Raw genomic sequence first — 23,320 nt, 5'->3', positions numbered from 1 at the left:
ATTGCAAAATATTTCATGGAATAGCGCATAACCTTGTCGATTACATATCACTCACTCACGCAGAAGAGAGAAAAAAATGAAATAAACGCATCGATAAACATGCAACCAAGTAGCCAAGTGCCACTGCCACCATCCAAACGGAATTGACCACCAACCACCACGAACCAGCAAACGAAACCATCGACCAGCGAACTTATCAATTTTGGGTGCGTAAACGCACGAAAAGTTGTTCATACCAGAACAACGACAACAAAACCGTTGGATTGCTTGTTGGGGGACATTACGCAATTCTATCGCTCATACGCCGTGTGTTTCGCCGTTCCGCTGACCCAGTGACGAGTTATTCAGACTTGGTATAGAACGTTACATACTTTATTCTAGCATGTAACTGATCGTAAGTGAGTTATTAAAGCTTTGCCACTGGCGCCAATTCCTAACATACAATATATGCAAATGCCTCCTTCGGGTTGGCAAAATAAAACTCGACAATTCGGACACGAGCTTACGTTAGACCGAGAATTAATGACCATTGTGCGTTGTACATAAATCTAATGATTGGACCAACTTTTTGACACACACACAGCAATCAAAATCTTGGCAAATACAAATCCGTTTCTGGATAGATTGTTTTTTACTAAAACTAAACTAAAAGTTTTTCCTATGGCTAGCAATCAAATTGTAGCAAAAGTTTCAAAACGAAAGACAAATTTTTGTAAAGGAAATGTATATTTTAGATATAGACCGACATATTTTATTTACATAGACCTGATAGCGTCCTCAAAGAATCGGTAGTATCCTTGGGAACAATTTTCAAAACTGGGTTAGTTATTCGCCATTCATCCGCCCTGTTGTCCAGGGTTTACTCTTAAGGTTGAAACTTGCATAACCACACCCCAAAAACAAGGCTAACAATAATAGAAGCAATAAATGTAATTAAATTAGTTTTAGTTTTTAATTATTAGAGTTGTCTTTTAAGTGGAAAGAGCTCAATGTAAAGTATTTTGTATTCTAGAGTACAACTCAATGTTTTATCCTGTTGTTCGAGGTTTTTTACAGGCAATTTTTTAATACAGTCATCCCAACATAATATATTGAAATCTGTTGTTTGCTTTTGGTCTTTTTGAGTACAATAAAGTTCAAATCTTTTTATTTTGAGAATTTACTTATAATTTCCCCTACCAAGTTGAAAAACTTTATGGTAAATTCAATTTAAATATCACAGAGAAAACTGTCGAATGCATTCGCTTAGATTTATAACTAATCAATGTTTTAAACAACGAAACAGAAAGTTAAATTTTTATGTATCTTCTCTGTGTGTGGCTCTTGCCACCTCTCTCTAGGGGGTGAGGCGGGTTGTTGCGATGGCTACCCATCATATGAATCACTCCTCGAAATGAAATTGCAAAATCCGATTTTGCATCTCATTTCATGGATCAACAGAGAGAAACCCCTTTTTTAGCAACAACGCCAACAACTACAACAAATGCAACTCTAACTGTAAAAACTGTAACGAAAAAAAAAAATCATTCAAAACAAACAACCAAAAAATAAAATACAAAAAAAAAAAAGAATTACTAAAACCGAATTGCAACAGTCACTCAAGCTGAAATCCTGTTTAGAACGAGTTTATTTGAATCGGAATCGAAATTTTTTTATGTTTGCGAATTTAATAAAATTTAATGGCCAAAAAAACAGACCAGACAAACAAACAAAAAAGGTTTAACAAATAAACAAACACATGGCAGAATGAAAGGGTAAGTTTGTGGGGTCCGGAGGTAGCGAAAAGAACTGCTAACCTAGTTAACTGATAGGAATTGCTACTATAAAAACCACTTTTCCTTTCCCTCAATACAACGCAATGAGTTTTCACTCTCATCTCACACTCTCACTCTCTCTTTCTCTGACTATTTTTAGCAGCCTGACAGCAACAACAACAGCAGCAGCAACTTCAATGCCATTGACAACACTCTCTGGGATTGGAATGGGCCACGAGAAGCCAAATGAGCAGTTGGCAACAGCAGCAACAACAGCTGTTGCTGGTGGAATCTCTGTTGGCAAGAAATTGTCCATTGCCAGCAGCACGCACAGTTTGGACTCTGGCCTGGCTATGCCACGAAATGTATCTGCCACAACTCAACCAGCAGCAGCAGCAGCAGCTGCAGCGTCGGCAGCAGCAGCAGTAGCTGGCAATGGTTCACATTATTCCACCGATAAAAGTGGCTCGTCCGGTTACTATAGCTCGAATGTGTGCTCCACATATTCGCTGGACGAGCACATCTATTGCGAACCGGTCATAGACATCCTCAATGCAGCCGCCGAGCAAGAGAAGATCAAGAGTGTACGCCAGCGACCACAATTGCAGTTGCCCCTGAAAGAGCCAGCAACAGCTGCAACATCAGCAGCAACAACAGCCATTGCAGATGTAGCTCAGTCCAGTTCAGTGATTAGTCAGCGTTTGGACATGCAAGATGCGGGATGCAAGGGAGCTGAGGCAAATCCTAATGGCAATGGCAACGACGACGACGAGGATAAAGCCAACGGAGAGGAAAAGAAAACGAATTCCATTCTCCCACACTACAGCGATAAATTACGAATTCTGGAGACGAGCATTGAGAATCTGGATCGTCATTTGAAGACATTTCCCAGTCTATATGCCCAGGATCATATAGTCAACTTCATGTCAACAGCAGGAGGAGCAGGAGGAGGAGGAGTCATGGTCAAGGCGGGTAATAACCAGGATTTAGGTGAGAAACTAAAGGCCTACAATCAATTGCCAACCATAATGGAACAGCAGCAGCAGCAGCAACAACAGGTGGTGGATGACTCCCTAATGGACATAGATCTGGATGCCTTTTTGCTGAAACCCAAACCCAAAAAGGAAAGCCTTATGCAGACTGTGGCCAATAGCAGACAAGGTATCGATAATCCCAGTTTTCTGAGCGACGAACAATTGGAGGAGAATAATTACAAGTGTGCCAAATATATCAATTCCTGTCCAGAAGATGCCTATCGACTAGAGAGCGAAGAGGCCGAAGCGGAGGAGGTGGAGAAGACCTATGTGAAACGTTACGAGGATCAAATGCATTTCCAAAGCACTCGTGAACTACTCGAGGATGTGCGAGATAAGATACGCCTTCTCTCGCATGTCACCCCATCACCCTCTCCAACGCCCAGGCACTCTCCCGACATACCCAAAGAACTGGATGGCATGATTCAAACACTGAAACAAGAACTTGAATCCTATCTGCAGCGAATGAATCAGCACAGCGAACTGGAGCTACGTCAATTGTGCAGCGGTTTGGGCCGCCAGCAGCATGTGGTGCGCCTGCAGAATGCCTTCGAGAGGAGACGCAGCTACGCCGAGCCCCAACTCAATGCCTACGAGGCTGTACGCGATGGCGTCCTAATCTCAGCCAATGGCCGGCCGCTCAGTGTCCGTGAACAGATCATGACCATTCGCTGTGCCAGTGATCCCAATTTCAAGATGAAACGCAAGTCCATCACAGAGATCTTTCCGGCTGCCGAATGTTATATAGAATCCGAAGTGACCACCACAACTATGTCGAGGAGTAATACCCCAACGCCCATATCAACACCTCAACTGGAATTGGAGGCCCTACATCCGCCCCCTGGTGGGGCAACAATGACGACCACCATGGTGACCCAACTCCAAAGGAATCTCACCTTTCACAAACCCATTCTGAGTGCCGAGAATGCCCACCTGGCCATGAGTAACCTTGGCGTGGGTCATGTACCAAATGGTAAGGAGCAAAAGGCCGAGAGCTCTGCGGAATGGCATCGCAAGAAGCCAAGCATCTGGGAAATGTACTATGGAACGAATCGTTTGCATCAATCACTGCTCGGCAAACAACGCAATGGCAATGAACTGGTCATATCGAGTGCCCAACCAACATTATCCTATGTGAGTACTGCTAATTTTTATAACTGAGAGACTACAAGAGCCTTAGACCTAGTTTTTAAATAGAACCTCTTCACTTGCATTGCACCGTTCTTCGTGAGATAAAACTATGCAATTTCCTCATTTAACCCTTCTACATAGGAAAAAGTATGTTCAAGCCCAATGAAAGAGATGAAAAATCATATAAGAGTTGTTTTACGATTTAACTGCAAACGAATGGGTGAAGGGCCGCCAATTGAAACTGAAAAGTGATTTCAAAATAATCCAACGCCCAGTTTTCGTGTGTTTTTTTTTTAGCATGTGCAGATAGAGATAGAGACTAGCAGCGAAAAATAAGTATACATTTGATGTCTAGATGGATGGTTAGATAATTATGTGTGTGTGTGTGTATGTTTGAGTTTGGGTTTTGGGCCAACAAGGCGTATGATTAATGCCTTAAGTTAATTGCAGTTAAATGGCTTCAACATTTCTAGCTCGAGGTCAAAACGAAACCAAATTGGCCAGAGTAAAATAAATTTTTAAGGTTTTGGTTTGTGTTATTTTCAGTTAATGCATAAGATGAACGGGGCAACGGATCATCATCTTATTATTATTATTAATTAATTATTGCCAATGAGTATCGACGGCAAAAACAATTATTCAATATGTAGATTCTTATGCCAAGTGCAATTTTTTTTTTTTTTTTTTTGTGTGTTTGAGATCGTGCCGAGTATTTTATTCATCCTTGGCCGCAATGTGAGCGATTTTGGTAGCGAGTTTTGCGTGAGTGTCTCGACTCGAATTGACTCTGACAAAAAACCCCCGCGCATCTTTATTGACGTTGCCGCCATTACAAGCTCCCTCCCTCCTCCCTTCTGCCTGCCCCGCCTTCTTCCACCCATTCACCCACATAGCCACCTTCTTTTAGATGGGATTCCATTATTATTATTATTCTACGACAGCGGCAATATTCAAGATATTATCGCTACTCTGTCATTGGCAACGTTTTTGGCATCTGTGATTAATGATGTGGCTACGGATGGCTATGATGTGCGTGTCTGTGAGGCTACTGTGCCAGTCTAGAATCGATCTACTTGAGATCGCGCCAGAGAGACAGGCTAGAAGGCAAAATTACAACTAATATGCAGGTATGGCTTAATCTGTCTAAACAAACTGGTTACGGCGGTTTTTTAGCTTTTTTTTTGTTTGCCAAAAACTTGATTAAGCCATCAAAAGTTTGTATGATCAATTATGAACTTCCTTTATTATATTAGGCATCTTTTGGCTCATTAGGCCTGTTAAATGTATTTCCTTTGGCAAAAATTTCGCATAAACTTGGAGTTTTTACCGGTTTTTAAAGATCCATTGTTGAATTCTAATTCTGCAACAGTCAATATAAAGAAATGACAAAATTTATGTAAATTTTGAACTGCCTCTAAAATTTCATAAGCACAAGCGCCAAAAAAGGCAACAAATTTCCCAAAAACTGAATAAAATACAGAGAAAAACCAATTTTTCGAAAACTTATTAAATCTTTAGGATATTTCGGTAATATTTATGTTTTTGCTAGGAGCACCTTAAACCTTAAGATTGAGATTGAGGTCAGTGAGCGAGCCTTCCGAACAAACATCATATCATCTTAAGTGAGATTTGGCAACTTAAGATGACTTTAGTTCAATTTCTTAATAATAAAACAATTCCAATCAGCCAAACCAACTTATTACTCATTTTCTTTTGGCTTCCGTTTTGTAGTGTCTGATATCTATTTGTCTCCAAGCATACGTCATCTTTATATCAGTTGATTTCGAGGGCTGGAGCTTATGCAATTTCCGTTGAATGCTTAGAATTCTCAATGAGTTTTCACTCTCAATGGCAGCACGTCGGTTTATTCACCTTAAGCGTTAACATTTTTAATACCTGCATACATTACTATATTTACATACATATAAGTAAATACCTTAATATATATTTGAACTTGAGATTGGTTTTGGCATACAAATCAAACAGTTAAACAACCTGCAAAAAAAAGGGGCGAAAACGAAACAAACTGTACCAGTTAACCTTAAAATTCCGTTAAAAGAGGCGGCAGACCAACTTAATTGCAGCACCGGGGCATGCAACAAGTGGCAAAAACCGGAACCCTATGTCTAGTACAACAGAACAACAAAAACAACTAGTCGGATGACCTTTAAGGACGTTTCGATTTGTTTATAGAGCAAGGAAGATACCTACAACAAAAACAAAAAAAAAAAAAAAAACAAAACAGAAGCCGTCGAAAAAGAGAAAAACAAAAATTTAACTGAAACCGAAACCAAAACTCGTCCCACGAACGAAAATGAAAACTAAAAACAAGTTTACACACATGAATGCCAAAACGAAAACGCAGCGAAATGTAAGGCTAGCTAGAGCCGATATATATATTACACTATATAAACCCACCGACAGGGTCGTCGACAGGGGAACTTTTGAAATTCGTACTCGAAACAAACTATAGAAGGATCTAATCAAATTTATTTCCATCTAGGCTTTTTCACGATGATTTTCACGAAATTTGTTAAACTGAAACCGAAAAGGTTATGCCAAAACCTTTCTGAAGATCAATTTAGAGTTATTAAAGAGCTTAGGTCTAAGTCATGTCACTTAGTCAAGTCTAGGCTTCAAAGAGCAGCAATTGGGTTTTTCATGGCTAAGGAGAATGGTGATGAGTAATTATTTATACTTAATATAGCGGACTTCCTTTAGTATAAGAATGACGCTGACCCTTATAGAATAGAAAGATGTTTCAGACTTTTTTGTTTTCTCTCGAACTCTGTACTTAAGTACTTCTTAGCAATTAAAAGTATATTCGAAAGGGGACCCAAACAATTTATCTACGACACTGTCCGCCTAACTACCTACCTATAGTATATAGTGTATTTGTATATAGAGGCAACATTCAAGTTGAGGCTGTGCCACAAAGTGTTGCAATAGTTGAGATGCAGAGATGCAGAAATGTGAGCAAACCATAAAAAGAGACAACTGAACTGGGTTATGCCTCAAGAGCAGGCCATTGGTTATGGAATTGTCGCCTAGTCCAAGGCGGTAATTTACTAGCCCCAGCTCCCTATATGCAGTCCGAGCCAAAGCCTTTGGGGCCAACTTAAAGTTTTTAGTTTTTGAACAATTTTCATTGGCATATGCCAGCCAGAAGGTGAGATAGATAGGAGTCAGATGTAGGGGTAGGAGACAGATGTGGGGGAGGGTGATTACCGATTACCTAACAGATAATTGCAAATGTGTAGACCAGCATCAAATCAAATTTCAATTACATTTCAGCAGCGAAAGGCAGTCAAAAAAAAACTAATTATGCAATTTTCCCCCCGCGCCGAGAAGCGTCTCTTAATTTGCTAATTTATTGTTACAAACGTAAAATTCTTTGTCCCTCATGGTTTTTGCATTAAAAACTAAATGGCGTAACAAATATATAATTATTAAGTAAAAAATCAACAGAAAAAACCCCAAATTCCTACACACATGACTATATATATCTTTGTTGGTATACATATATATATTTGATCTTACACACTGCGAGGCCCAACGTCACTTATTGCCACACTTCATTTCAATTCACATAGAACTGTTAATTTCTTTATAGACAACGTCTATGCAAAAAAAGGTAAAACCAGTTAAAATAAAACACATTATTTTACCTCTTAGCGCCAGCTATACAAATCATTTTGTTTTAGTTTAGTTTCTGATTTTGGCAAGTAAACATTTATTTAAATTTCTTGAAAATGGGACAAAGATTGAGCATTCCTAAAGAAAATGTAAGTCCAAGTGAAGTGAGAAAGTGCAAAAAGGAAGCATTTGAAGGATTCACAAATGTACTCAAAAATTAAAAAAAAAAAAAACAAGTTTATTAAACAAATTAAAGTGATTAAGAATTGTTTTTTTTCTTATTACTTTTTCGTGCTGCCTTTAAATTAGCTCAAGCCTTTTAATCTCTGTAGATTGGGAAAGAAAAGTCTGAATAAGACAGGCGTAGATGGGAACCGTTATCATGAAGGCGGATCCAGTGATAAAGAAAAGTATAAAGGATCATATATGTATAAACAAACAGCAGAAACAGTCAAGCAGAAAAAAAGTGAAAAAAACTCTTCGAATATCATAAGAAAATTCTTTATACCTATTTTGCTCTGATCTCAGCAGTCCAGAGGTCCTCAGAGTTTTAGATTTGTCAGTATTAATGCCTAAATCAACCAAATTCTTGATTTTTTATATCGGATATCGAATAAGAGCATTTCCGTTATGTTTGTAGGACATTCCTTTGGCCAAATCACACACGAAAAGGCAGGCTTCAAGGTACTTGTAGACTTGTAGCTGATGCGAATGAACAGTCCCACAGGAGATTTTTAAGTGTCTCAAGGACGCCTGGCTTTGGTAAAACCAGTTAAAATAAAACACATTATTTTACCTCTTAGCGCCAGCTATACAAATCATTTTGTTTTAGTTTAGTTTCTGATTTTGGCAAGTAAACATTTATTTAAATTTCTTGAAAATGGGACAAAGATTGAGCATTCCTAAAGAAAATGTAAGTCCAAGTGAAGTGAGAAAGTGCAAAAAGGAATCATTTGAAGGATTCACAAATGTACACAAATGTAAACAAACAGCAGAAACAGTCAAGCAGAAAAAAGAGTGAAAAAAACTCTTCGAATATCATAAGAAAATTCTTTATACCTATTTTGCTCTGATCTCAGCAGTCCAGAGGTCCTCAGAGTTTTAGATTTGTCAGTATTAATGCCTAAATCAACCAAATTCTTGATTTTTTATATCGGATATCGAATAAGAGCATTTCCGTTATGTTTGTAGGACATTCCTTTGGCCAAATCACACACGAAAAGGCAGGCTTCAAGGTACTTGTAGACTTGTAGCTGATGCGAATGAACAGTCCCACAGGAGATTTTTAAATGTCTCAAGGACGCCTGGCTTTGGTTTGTTAAGGACAAATTTGTTTCCCATTAAATTTGAGGACTTGCGACTTGTTTGTTAAGTGTTTTTTACTTAACATTAAAATTTCGTTGTTATTTCAGCAACTTTCTGAAAATTAGTTTATAAACTTTCAATCTTTGTTGAAATTAAAAACCTATGAACTCTTTTTTTTACACATTCACATATTGTTAGTTAATTTTGCTTGAATTTCTTCTCTTCAATGCCTTTGTCTAACATGGCGCTAAACTAAGCCCAAACCCAAAAGCAAAACTGAACCTAATCGGTCATCAAAACAAAAACCCGGCCCAGAGCTATGCAGATGTGTGTGTGTGTGGATGATGTTCATCATCATGTACATGTGTATGTTGAATCGTGCATATGACATGGATTTCCCACAACGCCAGAAACAAAAAAAAAAGAAATACAAACCCATCTCCATATTTAAACAGATTACATGCAAGTTGTGCCAAGTACGTGTTAAAATTTGTTTTCTCTTCAAGTGATTTTTCAACTTTACGACTACACACACACACACACACACTCATGGGCTGTGTGTGAAGAGGTGTAGTAATAACTACATTAAACTTGGCCAACTTCCAACCGAAAATAATAATAATAACGCAAAAAAAAAAAACGCATTTTCAATGTCAGTGGAAAAACGTGTGTGGCAAATTAAAAAGAGTCAGGCATTATGGGCAGGTCGCATTTTCTTTTGAACTATGTGGGTAAATGGCCAAATATATGGCAAACTAAAAACTTAAAAAAAAAAAAAAAAAAAATTAGCAAATAAAGCAAAAATATGCATATGTATGTATGTCTGTGTATGTATAATTCAAGGTTATTAACCATATGAATATTTGGTGGGAATTTACAGCATCATCTTAAGCGTCAAAATCATTTCGAACTCTCTCGATCTGTGCATATGTTAAACGAATTATAAACAAGAAATTTACTGTGTCATTTTGGCTTAGATACTCTAACCGAAAAGGGAGTTATACTTAATTAATAACTAACATAAAGTCAGGCAAAGGTAGTGTCCCCATAACGATTGTATTAGATTTTATGTTTATCAAAGAATTTTCCATCAATTTTTTTGAAATCGACCGAATATCTTCTTAAACTTTTGTATAGCCTCAAAGTAACTTCTAGTAGTTAAACCTTTTAAACTGTTCATACCGATAATATACTTCATTTCAAAATTTATGTCATTATTTTAATCAATATTTTGGAATTTAAAAAACGGACTTCTGCTTATAATAACACGTTGACTTTCCCATGAGAAACTACCTAAAAGAGGATCAATAGAAACCTAGAAAACCATTATTTGTAAAATTGGACAAATTACGAAATCCGTTTTCCAAATGGAGTTAACAAGGGAAAATCCCTTTTCACATACTTAGTCAAACATTTTGATTAACAGTTTTTTGTTCCCTTTAGATCACGGCAAATGGGGAAACCCTTTTCTCATATATCTAACAACAAATGTGTTAATTAACAATTGCCCAAAATTTATTAAATGGTTTAGCTTATATCATCGATGTGCTCAACAGACAGACATAGAGAAGAGGCTATAGGCCAACTGCAGGCTAGACAGACATTTAGTCGGCTAAAGTTAGTTAATAAGTTAGTATGTATGTATGTGTGTGTTTGGCATCATTTGCAAATTAGCCAGGTAACCAAAATTTTGATGATAGGTGTGGCTCGATGGAAGGCAAGTGCGAGGGTGAGTATGTGGGACGGGGGAACGGGAGGGTGTGGGTTGGGGGGATTACTAAACAGGCGTGTAAATTCCCATTTATTCAAACACATTAGAGATGCTTCCCTCCTCTCAGCTCAATTTACTCATCATCTTCACTTCAATTGCACTTCATTTGCCTTGCCAAGCCAATAAAACCGTTACACACGACTACACACAAACAAACACACACACAGAGATAGAGAAAGACAGAGAGCAAAAGCAATGCGGTAATTTCTCCCTCTTTTACCCCCCCTTGAGACTCATCGATGCTGGCCGATTACGTCGGTTGCCTTTTCAAAAAGTACTTTGACTGATAAATAACTGAATCTCTCTCAGTGTGTGTGTTCGTTTGTGTGTGTGTATAATAACAACAGCATCACTAACCTCAGACAAGCGCCAAAGGGAGCCCCGAGCAATAAAGAAAAGAAAAAAAGCAGAAAAAAAGAAGCCGGAAGGCAGCAAAAATACCGCAAAGTTGTTTTCATTTCAATTTCTCATTTCATATCTGTGTGTGTAAGTGTGTATGTGTGTGTGAGTTCGATATAATCGAGTGATCACCCAAAAACAAAACAATGCAAAAAATAATATATACGTACATACATGTATTTACCTAAACACGAGGGCCAACAGTAAAGTTACAAAAAAACCAGGTCAAAAATGTAAGACAAAGAAATTTGTAAATGTTTTCTAATCGAAAATAACCAAAGAAAGTAGAAAATAATGAGATTTTCAGTCTCATAATGAATCGAATGAATAAGTCTAAAAACAAAAATTAATTTAATGAAAACAAAGCAGATATATCGAAACAAAAAGGAACAGAATTTAATGATATTAAAATTTAAACTAATTACACTTATTATTTTATCATATCGGCAGAATTTGATATGTGTATGTTTCAAGGCTAGCAATTGGACATCAGATTCCGGTAAAGTATTTTGTATTAAGGGACTTTTCAAACTTTAATACTAACTCTCGTTACTACATATATGAATACCTTTATATAAATAAAACAAACAAACAAATAATCAAATGAAAACCCGTCACCATCACAATGAAGTGCAAAAATGTTTGCCACAGCTCAATTACACACACATACACTTACACACACCCTAGTTGCACATGTGTGTGTGTGTGTGTGTTGAAAGGCACTTTAAACGCACACAAAAATTACACTTGAATGCCCTTTTAATGACTACATTGCGTATGAGCAACTTTCACTTACCTGATGAATATATCTACATATAATTCATCTTTAGTATTTTGTTTTTTTTTTTTTTTTGTAATTTAATATGTGCCATAAATAGATTTTTTGCTGTATCACAAAACAAAATAGATTTGGTAATGCAATTTTGTATCTGCAAAATAAATAAACAACAAATTTATAACAATTTGCATGCGCGGGACAGACAACTTAGAAATAATGATGGTAAAAAAAATAGTTTTTACATTCAAAGAGACAGTAAAATAGCATTTAGAGAAAAAACATTAAGCACAATACTTCAAATTTCTAATGAGTTCTCGTTCGTTATCGTTTTAGTAGTTACTTTTTACAATTTGGCAAGAACGTGCCAAGACTTTCATTGGTTATACGAGTCGGTGTTTCAAAGAGCATCTAATTTAACCACGCACAATAAAGATTTTTACAATGATGATGTATGTATGTCAACTGCACATCTTTTCGAGGACTTTCCAGAGATTAAAAGTAATTTCACAGCAATCGGCTCTTATCTGGCTTTTCAAAAAATTGAAAATCAGTGATGGATAACAAGCTTAATACAATGGCCTAGTAATTGACCAGAAATGCTTTAGCTAGAAAAAAGATGCAATGAAATACTGACTTTCTACGATTATTATGGGATATACAGACTTTAAGGAGTTTAATTTGGGGGACTTCCATTAACCACACAAGCTTTAAAAGTAACAGAAATTCCATTAATTTTGATGAAATATATGCATGAATTCCATTTAAAATTGCATACTAAATTTTTGTTTCCTAGCATGAGAAAAAAGGTCCAATTCAAAGTGCATAAATGTATCAAGCACTTTCAAGTATAATCCCTACTTGCCATCAAGTAGATCTTTTCTGATAAATTTATAAGATACTCCCCACACCCACACACAAAAGCACAAGCTCAGCCACACCCAAAAGCCACACACTCACACACATACAGATACACATTAGCTTAGCCAACGGGCGGAAATGGGTGCTGCTTCTATCGTAACGTATCCTGACTTCCTCCTTTCGATGTTGCTGCCTGTCAAGTGTGTGTGTGTGTGTGTGTTTTGTTGCACATTTTGTAGTTTTGCCAATGGAATTTCAAATTTGTGGCATGCAACTTCACAGCTATGCAAATGCAATATGCACCCATCCACCCACATTTGTGCCTCCAGCCACTCTGCTGCAAATTCTTACACAAAGTGAAATTTAAAATCAAAATAAAAACGAAAAAAACCCAAAGAGTTTCATAACCTTTTCGTTGTAACAAGTTTTAGTGAGAATAAGCATCAACAACAACAACAACAGCAGCCCAAAAGTTGTCTGTTTTGTTTTATACCTTTTTTTTTTTGCTTGCTCCCTCTTTTTATAAAGATTTCAAGGTTATTGTCGCTAAAAAGAAGAGAGAAAAAAAAGAAACAACAATTGTGACGACAAAAAACAAAATGTTGATGATGATGATGATGAGAGACAACAATAACGACAACAACAAACAAAAGCTCAGTGGGTCAAATTTTTTGCTCTTAGAGGCCCTTTTTCTGTTTTCTTATATGCCCTTAATGCTAAAAGTGTCCATCAGTGTTTTGAAGAAGTTTCCAAGTTGATTTAACAACACTTCAAGAAAGGTTTTAGAAGTTAAAGATAAAACCCTCAGACATCACTTGAAGACATGAGATGTTATTGGAATCTAGCTAAACTAAAGCCTTTAGGGACTACTGAAATAAAACTTACCAGCAATGTATGTATGTACTAACATGTATTAGCTAAAAAAGCCAGAACCAAGCATTACATGTCGGTTTAAATTTAAAAAAAAAAAAAAAAAAAACACATTTTGAAGAGTCTCCTTATATAATGATATTAATAATGTGCTAATAGGGATTATAAGTATATCCCAGGATTAAGAAAATGATTTCCGTATTTTCAAGAATGTAAGTTTTCGAATAAAATTGAGTTCCTAAAAGATAAACGAGTCGTAGGATTCGTCTCAATACCAACGACAGTTTAAAAAAAAGAACTAGTTGACTACAATCAAATTATTTTTATCCTAGCTACTACTTTTGCCAAATTTAAACAAAATCAAAAAATGCACAACGTCTAGACGAAATAGAGTACAAAAGCTTCGACTTGTAACAATATCAGAAAAATATTTGTACCTTTTTTCGAACCACACCTTGTTAAAGAGCGGCTAAAAGAAACAATTCTGTGTGTGCTTTGATTTATAACAAACATTTTGACCTAAAATGTTGAACCAATAACATACATCAAACAAATATTAAAATGAATTCAAAAATAAGTTAAAACTTTGCATCATCAATGCCAAAACTATCATCGGCCTAGACAGATTTACATAGAGAGATGAGCAGTCAAAAATAGCTTCAAAAATGTTAATGAACATAATTGCAGAGATCTTATATAAGAAAATAGACAGAAATGACCAAATGACTAATTTTAAACGGATGTTAATCATTTATCAAACATAATCTACACGATATATCAATCATTATTTATGACAATTAATTTGATTTTTCTTTTGTCTTGCAGCCCTCCTCACGACCCGAATCGGACTTCACACTCGATCTACCCCGAGCTGAGCAATTACGCCTAAAAATGGAAAAGGAGAAGAAATTCCGCCAAAGATGTCGCTTCATAACGACGTTTCTAAGTCTCGTATTCTTCCTGCTAACCGTAATGGTAGTCAGTTTGGTTTTAACTCGCGGCAAACGCATGTTTGGCAGCATGATCTAAATCTACAACTAAATGTAATTAAATCAGATAGTATATCTATATATATATAAATATAGTACACAGCATATTATGTAGTCCATAACATTTACAATACAGAAGCAGTAAAAATGCAATTATTTAGAGTGCCAATCAGCAAAGGAAAAAGAAACGATAAATTGTTTAGCCCTAGTACACAGTATTGTTAATAAATTATTTATGTGATCTTAGTCATTTAAGATTTTTGTCAGAGTGCATTTTGTTCTGTCCATGTGTCTAGTATAATGATTTGTATGTATGTATTTGTGTATGAATAACGTTTAAACTTATATGTATGTAGGTAGGGTTTAAAAATAACTATATATACTTAAAGACATTATATCAATTAACTGTTCATTCTTTATAATTTTCAAATGTCTAGAGAATATAAAAAAAAAAATTCAATCAAATGTACAATTATTTAACTATATAGAAAGTGGAATAAATGAAGACAATATTAAAATATAAAATTCTTACTACTAAGGCTATTAAATATTAATAATTTTAGTTGAATGGGAACCTAATTGCTTTAATTTCTTTTGAAGTAATTAAGTTATTTGAATGTCTTACCATGTTTAAGTTTATATATATATTCCTTCATAGTCAAACAATTTTCACCTTGCAATTGTTTTATTAAAACTACACTTGTTTGGTTTGGTAATACAATTAATTATAACATTTATTAGCATTTGTTTTATATTGTTGTTTGTTGACATTGTAATTCGAGAGATTATCAGGCATTTTTCTCTTCACATTGTTTTTATAAACATTTACATATTACATATATATATCAGAGTGTTATCACAAATGGTTTTTCCTTTTCTTTTTTGTTTTCGATTAAACTTGATTCAACTGTTAAGAAGAGGGGGAGAGAAATAGGGATGTAAATATACATACATACATATAATATAGAGTGTGGCTTATAGTCTAGGCAAAATAGATTCAGCAGATTAGCAGCTAAATAGAATAATTCTACAATGCAGCAGCAAATAGTTACAACTACAAAAGGCAAGTTTGGAATCGAATGAGAAAATTATTAGTGTGAGAATAGTTCTCTTTGGCACAACCCAGCTGATGTTTCATAATATACGTATATTCTGACGATTAACCTCAAAAACTGTATGATCCTCCTCATCGCTATTGACATCCTCAATGGCCATCGGCAGCGGTGTTAGCTCCTCATTGGCCCGGTCGCCCTGTACGCCATATTTCCGTTCGGCACGCGATAGGCGCAATCTGAATTTAAATATATTTAAAACAAATTTTAATGACGCATAATGACCTTAACAATGCTGATAAGACATACCCATAGACCCGCACGACAAGCAATACAATGGCAGTTGTTGTGATACCCACGAGTACATAGAAGAAAGCCTGTCCAGGTATGTCCATTTCCTCATTAAAAGCGGACTGACCCAAATGATGTTCATCCGGGGGCATTTTGGACACTGCCGGCAATGTGGCTGTTTTTGGTGGAACTGTAGAATGAAGTTCGGGAACAACCTTTTCTTCCTTCTTCTTCTCATTAGGTTTCTCAGTAATAACGATCTCTTTTGTCTCTGGAATTCGTGGCTCGTCCTTCTTAACGGACCCCTTATCTGTTTTAGTACTGGAAACTGCAGGTACTCCCAACTCGAGTCCTCCCTCTGTCTTAATCTTGTTTTTGGTGTTGTTGGCAGTTGGGCTTGGAGTCGTAGCCGCTGTTGGTACTAGGTTTGGCGCATCAGCTCCCGCCGCCTGACACTGGGCATGGCTTATTAAAATAAGCATCAGCATGGCTGTGGCCACTAATGCAAAGCCACGATTATACATAACCAATAGGTTTAATATTTAGCGGCAAATAACAATAACAATAGCTTTCAAATGTATGCTAATCGCCTGGTTTGTGTTGTTTATTTCAAAAGCAGTGTCACCATACATATATGATGAAACTAAATGAATCGATAACTTTGTTACCGAAAATCGATTGTAACTAGTCATGCTATCGTGATGAGTTGCCCAATCAGTGCAAAAGAGATAACTTAAAATGTCGCGTTTAGCATGTTTCCACAACATTGCAATGATTTGACAAGTATTTTTGGCAAAGTTGAAATAAATAACACATAAAAAAATAATGAACTACTAAGGAAGTATAAAATTTTATCATTCACTTGTATAGCACATCTAAAAACATAAAACACTTATTGTTAAGAAGCAATGAACACAACTGACTAGTGGAAACATTTTGATATTTTGTCAACGCAACTATCTGGCAACGTCAGCTTTGTCATTGTGTTTTTGTTAGTGGGAAAGTGTGTGTGACTTTTCAGCAATAAAATAATAATTAATTTAATACTTTTAAATTAAATTACTAATAAATTTAAGTTTATCTAAGGCTTTAAGAGCATCTGGCAACAGGTAAATCAAAGTAAAAGCTTACACAATAAGTAAAATTAAAGCCAAAGAATCTAAAGTGAAAATGGCGAACAAAAGCCAAAGTGAGAGAAAAAATATATCAGTGCGTGCATGTGTGTGTGTGTATGAGTGTGGTACTGAGGTGCTCCACAAGGGGAAATCACGACGTCACAGAAAGAAAATTGAAATTAAAGACGAAACGATGGTGCAGCGTCCGTCTTACTGTTATTTCATCTCAAAATGAAAATGTTGCAAGTGAATTTTCAATAATATTTTACAAGATATAACTAAATTTTACTAAATAGGATTAAAATATATGTTAAGAGAAAATGTTAATTTTGTCTGTTGGTGAGGGAGGTGGGGAATACGAACGCACACACAGACATCTAAGTGATTGTTGCAGGTGTGTGGGTATTTATTTAACCAGGAAGTTGGATTCGCATTCACATAGCATACATACATAAAACTCACACACACACTCACACAGATTGAGAGGGACCAACCACAGATAGGCAATTGGAGCTAATTTCATAACGGAGTTTTTTTTTTTTTTTTTTCGAAGGGAAAGTTGGTGGAGGTTGAAAGAGAGAGAGGGAATAAGGGGCATATATTTTTGCAGATCACTTTAGTGCTGCAATATCAAATTACTCTCTCTCGCTTGCTCCCGCTTCACTCCACTCCTCTGTTCAACACCTTGAGCATAACCTGCACAAACACACACATACATATGCACTCATGCGAGGGCGGTCCAATTAATTGGGCAAACAAAGTGAATTGTAATTTTACATTCCCTCCTTTCTAATCTTCAAAGACTTTCCTGTCAACAGAAAAAAATTTACATTGGTTCAATTTCTGATTAATTTTTAATTAGTTGTGATTTATGTATGTTTTCTTGTCTGAAATAACAACTAAACAAAAACACGCGCTGTAAACAGTCTTAAGTTACTTTTCTGTTTGCCCTCGTGTATATCTTACACACAGTAAGTCAAGTCTCGTTCGTCTTGTTGCTTTATACTCTTTATTGAAGTGACATTGGTTAAAAACAAAAAAAAAACAATATATGTATGTATATACATAAAAAGTTGCGACCTACGACGTCGTCAACGGCCTTCCCGAATTTTAATTGCCCAGCAAAAAAGAAAAAAGCGCGATATTGAAAACAGTAATTTTGTTGTACGATAACTCTCTTAGGCGGACAGGGAAAAACAGATGGGCAAGAATCTATCTATCTGGATGTACATATGCAATTAAATTAAAAAAAATTTTTTTTCCAGATTTGTGCATAATTCATTTCTAAATATATATTCTGAATTATTTGATTTTGCCAAAATTCCGACCAAAACACCCAAAACAAGAGCAGCAGCAGCCAAACGACGTCATCAGGATAGCAATCCCCCTCAACCGGCACCGACCCCTCCACCATCAGCACCAACATCGTTAAAGTCGTCGGTATCGTCTCCATCCACCTCCTCCTCAGCCTTCCATATAATTGAGCAACTGCCTCCGCCGGGGCAGAAGCAAAAATTGCAGGTTCTGCCTGCTAGTAAAAAAATGAATCGCTCGAACAATGCTCAAACCACACAGAAGCTCGTTAATTTGGATGACATCTGGACAGAGCTGGTTGAGGGTATCCTACAGATATTCGATCAGGAGAAATGTTTAACCCGTAGTCAGTATATGAGATTCTATACGCATGTCTATGACTATTGCACAAGTGTAAGTGCAGCGCCAGCTGGACGTAGTTCAGGCAAGACGGGTGGAGCCCAGTTAGTGGGCAAAAAGCTGTATGATCGCTTAGAGAATTTCCTTCAGACCTATCTATGTGATCTGTTGACAAAATTCAAGGCAATCAGCGGAGAGGAAGTCCTTCTCTCGCGATATACCAAGCAATGGAAGCAATATCAGTTTTCCAGCACAGTACTCGATGGCATTTGCAATTATCTCAATCGCAATTGGGTGAAACGCGAGTGCGAGGAGGGTCAGAAGGGTATATATAAAATCTATCGTTTGGCTCTGGTGGCCTGGAAGGCGCACCTATTTCAGGTGCTCAATGAACCCGTAACTAAAGCTGTTCTCAAGTCCATTGAGGAAGAACGTCAAGGCAAACTGATCAATCGATCATTAGTCCGGGATGTTATTGAATGCTATGTGGAATTGAGCTTCAATGAGGATGACATGGATGGCACCGAACAGAAGCTATCGGTCTATAAAGACAATTTTGAGAGTAAGTTCATAGACGATACCTCTGCCTTCTATGAGAAGGAATCGGATGCGTTCCTATCGACGAATACGGTAACCGAATATCTTAAACATGTCGAAAATCGTCTCGAAGAAGAGAAGCAGCGTGTTCGTGGTCTAAACTCCAAAAATGGTCTCTCATATCTACATGAGACCACTGCGGAGGTATTAAAGTCAAAGTGTGAACAGGTGAGAAAAAGCTAATGACCTGCCTGGTATACATTTACTTTAATCTTTCATTAATTTTGCAGGTCCTCATTGAGAAACATTTGAAAATCTTCCATTCAGAGTTTCAGAATCTATTGAATGCCGATCGTAATGATGATCTGAAACGCATGTATTCCTTGATAGCCCTCTCACCCAGAAACCTCACCGATCTGAAGACAATTCTTGAAGCCCATATCCTACAGCAGGGCACTGAGGCGATTGAAAAATGTTGCACCTCCGATGCGGCAAATGATCCCAAGACCTATGTCCAAACCATATTGGATGTACATAAAAAATATAATGCTCTTGTCCTGACTGCATTCAATAATGACAATGGATTTGTGGCCGCGTTGGATAAGGCATGCGGCAAGTTTATCAACTCCAATGTGGTCACAACAGCCACCAGTCCGAGTAAGTCCCCCGAATTGTTGGCCAAATATTGCGATTTGCTGCTTAAGAAATCGTCAAAGAATCCCGAAGATAAGGAACTTGAGGATAATCTAAATCAAGTGATGGTTGTCTTTAAATATATTGAGGATAAGGATGTCTTCCAGAAATACTATTCCAAGATGCTGGCCAAGCGTCTGGTGAATCACACATCGGCATCGGATGATGCCGAAGCCATGATGATCTCCAAGCTGAAGCAAACATGTGGCTATGAGTACACAGTGAAGCTGCAGCGCATGTTCCAGGACATCGGCGTGTCGAAGGACCTGAATTCCAATTTCAAGGAATATTTGGCCACCAAGAATGTGGTACCAGAGATTGATTTTGGCATTGAGGTTTTATCATCGGGTTCATGGCCATTTATGCTAAGTAATAACTTCCTCCTGCCCTCGGAGCTGGAACGTTCGGTGAGGCAATTTAATGAATTCTATGCGGCCAGACATTCGGGACGCAAACTCAATTGGCTCTATCAGATGTGCAAGGGGGAACTGATCATGAATGTGTTCCGTAATAATGCATCCACCATCTATACCCTGCAAGCAAGCACGTTCCAAATGTCCGTGCTATTGCAGTTTAATGATCAGCTTAGCTTTACAGTTCAGCAATTGCTGGATAACACACAGACACAGCTGGAGAACTTGATTCAGGTAGGAATAATATTTTTTATAACTTGCCAGTGATCAACTCATTCACTTTGAATCCTTATTTTTCTTCAAAGGTTCTTCAAATATTGCTCAAGGCCAAGGTATTGACCTCCAGCGACAATGAGAACTCATTGACACCCGAATCGACAGTGGACCTATTCTTGGACTATAAGAACAAGAAGCGACGCATTAACATCAATCAACCGCTCAAGACTGAGATGAAAGTGGAACAGGAGACTGTGCATAAACACATTGAGGAGGATCGTAAGCTACTCATACAGGCGGCAATTGTGCGTATTATGAAAATGCGCAAGAGACTCAATCACACCAATCTCATATCGGAGGTGCTCAATCAATTATCGACACGTTTTAAGCCCAAGGTGCCTGTGATTAAGAAATGCATCGATATATTGATCGAGAAGGAGTATCTGGAACGTATGGAGGGACACAAAGACACATATAGCTATCTAGCATAAGTTAAACAAAAATTGTAAAGAAACAACAATTTAGCTATTTTCATTCATGCCCAACAAAAACTAAAAAACAACAACCAAGTACTAACGAAAAGATGTCCATAAAAAGAGAAACAGAAATATACTTAGCGATCCTTGCCTCCTTTGCCTGGATAAGCGTTTTGGTGCAATTCCCAGGTCATATACACACAAACAACTACATACACACATCCACACACGCAACACACACACACAAATACATGCATATGTACACACATTTATTTAGGGTACTCAAAGACAAGACAAGAAATTGTAAGCTTTTCTTTGGTTTTAAATTTTTAATTTTTTTTTAAATTGATTTTGATTGTGTTTAATTTTCTTTCATTCCCTTCTACCACCAGATCCTCTCCCAAAAATCACACACACACACATACTGTATGCATTATTATAATATTACGATGTTAACAATGCGTTAAGTTCATAAACAAAAAAACAAAAATGAAAAACCAACAAAAAAATTCTACTATATATGTGAATATATATATTTATGTGTGAGATCCTTGTATGGACTTTTACTGTTGCAATTTCTCATCCAGATTCATGCCCTTCGCAATAGCATAAACAGTGAAAGCAAATTTCGCCACCTGAAAATGAGAAAAGGAAAGAAATTAGATGAGATATTAAGTTCTTCTCAGTTTCACAAACTGTCGGACTTTTGTTCATTTTAAGATTCTCTTCAACCTTTTTCACTCAATTGAAGTGGGAGTTTTGTTTAATGGCGCTTTATAAGGAGAGAGCTTTCCAGATTGACTTGGATTGAAAGTTCTGACCTTAAAACAGCTAATATTCTGCTCTATTTTTTCATTACTTTCTTTTTTTCTAGCATTTTACAAATTCACCTTTCACTTACATTGATATTGGTCGCCAAATTAATGCTAAATATATTCATGGCCGTAAACACAATCGGTTCCTGTAGTTTGTGTAAAAACTGCAAAGTTGTTTTGCGAAAACGTTGATCCCGCTCTATCCACGGGGAATGGAAGAGAGCATCGCACATTTCGTTACAGTCATCGACAATGGCATTGCAGTAGTAGCACAATGGAAAGGTCTGCAAAATTACAGCCATCATATAGAAAATGATGCCAAATCTTGCCGATGGTTCGGCAAACGCCAATAGATTAATTGTGGTAATGCCCAAAATGGAGCCACAAATGATGAATTGAGCAAAGATGGTGCCCGAAATCAAAGGTCTGATGGTATTACAAAATCTGTAAAGAAGTATACTTGAAAGATTACAATTTCCATCTCCGTCAAGAATTGCCCTTACGCCAACAATACTTTGTGAGCCTTGATACAATCCACTAGACTGGCATGCATGAAGTTTTCATCTTGAGCTGCCGTTGTCTCACTGGGCATATTTTGCAGGCGTCGCGTCAGCAATTTGACATGGGAGCGCAGAGCCTTAACAAAGATCACGGCATACGAGTCCGTCGAGGTCGCCACAAATACAGCATAGCCAACCGAAGTGAACTCCACAAAAGCCTGCACCACAAATTGTGTGCGACTCAGCCGCCAATTTATAAACGGATAGTACGTATCAAAGGGCATACGCCCATGAACCAATCCATCTACCAAACTGGCAGTCGAATAGACAAAGAAAACCACGGCAAAGATCATGTACAATTTATTGCACGAGGCCACCATTTTTCGTATTTCACGTTGCTCCTCCTTGGTGCGACAGAAGACATCCAATTGATCGAAGCACTTGTTAGCCTCCTCCAAATTCTTGACATAAAATGCCAAGGTGAAATATTTCAAAGCGAAACACCAGGTATTCAAGCACAATTGAAGCGATTGCAGCAGCGTGCTGGCCGAGAAATCCTCAATATGGATAATGTAATTCAGAAGGAAACTCAATGGCAAATACACCATGCCATACGAAAAGGATATAACACGCCAAATCTTCTTACCATAACCAAAATCGTTATGCAAATTAAGGCCAGAAATTTTTAGAGTATCCATCATATAGGCATTGGATTCACGACTACTTGTGGCAACAGTCAAAGGATTCGGATAGATGCGCTTAAATAACATTTTGGAAAATACTTGTCACGTCTCTAAAGAGTTCTTAGGATTAGCCCGTGGCTTTTATAGTTCCATCCTATCCAATTTGTATGAGAATGTTGCATAAGGTATATTTTAATTATTGGTTTTTTGACTAAACTCTAGGGCGTTACCGACAATATGTTATATAAACTGCTATTTAGGGGAATTTTTCGCCAATAGCATGCAGAAGTGGCAATTAAAGAAAGGACGGCCAAAAGCGTTTACTCCTGCTGGGAAGAGACAGTTGCCACT

The 23,320-nt window shown here is 37.1% G+C and overlaps 4 protein-coding genes across 6 annotated transcripts in view; 2 read left to right on the top strand and 2 right to left on the bottom strand.

Annotated features, from left to right (window-relative positions):
- The window catches only part of LOC137577092 (uncharacterized), a 36,677-nt gene extending 21,627 nt beyond the window's left edge, over nucleotides 1-15,050 (top strand). The window contains exons 4-5 of one of the 2 annotated variants that reach the window (XM_068290473.1): nucleotides 1,918-3,922; nucleotides 14,362-15,050. In XM_068290473.1, coding sequence (XP_068146574.1) covers nucleotides 1,918-3,922; nucleotides 14,362-14,565 — 2,209 coding nt within the window. In that variant the 3' untranslated portion in view covers nucleotides 14,566-15,050. Of the gene's footprint in view, nucleotides 1-1,914; nucleotides 3,923-14,361 lie in introns of both variants that reach the window. The other variant, XM_068290472.1, reaches the window with a different exon arrangement.
- A 175-nt stretch (nucleotides 15,051-15,225) lies between these two features.
- LOC137576673 (uncharacterized) lies at nucleotides 15,226-16,500 on the bottom strand. 2 transcript variants are annotated; one of them, XM_068289913.1, is made up of 3 exons: nucleotides 15,887-16,500; nucleotides 15,690-15,816; nucleotides 15,226-15,432 (listed from the first exon to the last, which is right to left on the bottom strand). In XM_068289913.1, the coding sequence occupies exons 1-3, from the start codon at nucleotides 16,390-16,392 to the stop codon at nucleotides 15,418-15,420; spliced, it is 648 nt and encodes a 215-aa protein (XP_068146014.1). In that variant the 5' UTR covers nucleotides 16,393-16,500; the 3' UTR covers nucleotides 15,226-15,417. The 2 variants fall into 2 exon arrangements, with proteins under 2 accessions (XP_068146014.1, XP_068146013.1); XM_068289912.1 differs by having other exon boundaries at nucleotides 15,226-15,816; nucleotides 15,887-16,499.
- Nucleotides 16,501-16,817: 317 nt separating this feature from the next.
- Cul1 (cullin 1) lies at nucleotides 16,818-21,519 on the top strand. Its single transcript, XM_068289008.1, has 4 exons — nucleotides 16,818-16,977; nucleotides 18,249-19,401; nucleotides 19,464-20,513; nucleotides 20,585-21,519. Exons 2-4 carry the CDS (start codon nucleotides 18,526-18,528, stop codon nucleotides 20,984-20,986), a joined length of 2,328 nt encoding a protein of 775 aa, XP_068145109.1. The 5' UTR covers nucleotides 16,818-16,977; nucleotides 18,249-18,525; the 3' UTR covers nucleotides 20,987-21,519.
- Nucleotides 21,511-23,056, bottom strand: Or43b (Odorant receptor 43b). Its single transcript, XM_068291504.1, has 3 exons — nucleotides 22,290-23,056; nucleotides 21,873-22,230; nucleotides 21,511-21,606 (listed from the first exon to the last, which is right to left on the bottom strand). Exons 1-3 carry the CDS (start codon nucleotides 23,054-23,056, stop codon nucleotides 21,535-21,537), a joined length of 1,197 nt encoding a protein of 398 aa, XP_068147605.1. The 3' UTR covers nucleotides 21,511-21,534.
- Between the last annotated feature and the right edge of the window lie 264 nt (nucleotides 23,057-23,320).

This window comes from Drosophila tropicalis, unplaced genomic scaffold (assembly GCF_018151085.1).
Source record: "Drosophila tropicalis isolate 14030-0801.00 unplaced genomic scaffold, ASM1815108v1 contig_593, whole genome shotgun sequence".
NCBI lineage: Eukaryota > Metazoa > Arthropoda > Insecta > Diptera > Drosophilidae > Drosophila > Drosophila tropicalis.
Note: the sequence above shows the minus strand (reverse complement) of the source record. Positions and strands in the feature narration are given on the sequence as shown.

What these genes read in the sequence shown, in the direction of transcription:
- Or43b (XM_068291504.1), bottom strand. Translation starts at nt 23,056, where the DNA reads ATGTTATTTAAGCGCATCTATCCGAATCCTTTGACTGTTGCCACAAGT. An exon ending in GCTCACAAAGTATTGTTGGC is followed by an intron (nt 22,231 to 22,289) that starts GTAAGGGCAATT and finishes ACTTCTTTACAG; the next exon opens with ATTTTGTAATACCATCAGAC. An exon ending in ATTTGGCGACCAATATCAAT is followed by an intron (nt 21,607 to 21,872) that starts GTAAGTGAAAGG and finishes TCTCATTTTCAG; the next exon opens with GTGGCGAAATTTGCTTTCAC.
- LOC137576673 (XM_068289912.1), bottom strand. Translation starts at nt 16,392, where the DNA reads ATGTATAATCGTGGCTTTGCATTAGTGGCCACAGCCATGCTGATGCTT. An exon ending in CTTGTCGTGCGGGTCTATGG is followed by an intron (nt 15,817 to 15,886) that starts GTATGTCTTATC and finishes ATTTAAATTCAG; the next exon opens with ATTGCGCCTATCGCGTGCCG.
- Cul1 (XM_068289008.1), top strand. Translation starts at nt 18,526, where the DNA reads ATGAATCGCTCGAACAATGCTCAAACCACACAGAAGCTCGTTAATTTG. An exon ending in TAAAGTCAAAGTGTGAACAG is followed by an intron (nt 19,402 to 19,463) that starts GTGAGAAAAAGC and finishes TTAATTTTGCAG; the next exon opens with GTCCTCATTGAGAAACATTT. An exon ending in AGCTGGAGAACTTGATTCAG is followed by an intron (nt 20,514 to 20,584) that starts GTAGGAATAATA and finishes TTTTCTTCAAAG; the next exon opens with GTTCTTCAAATATTGCTCAA.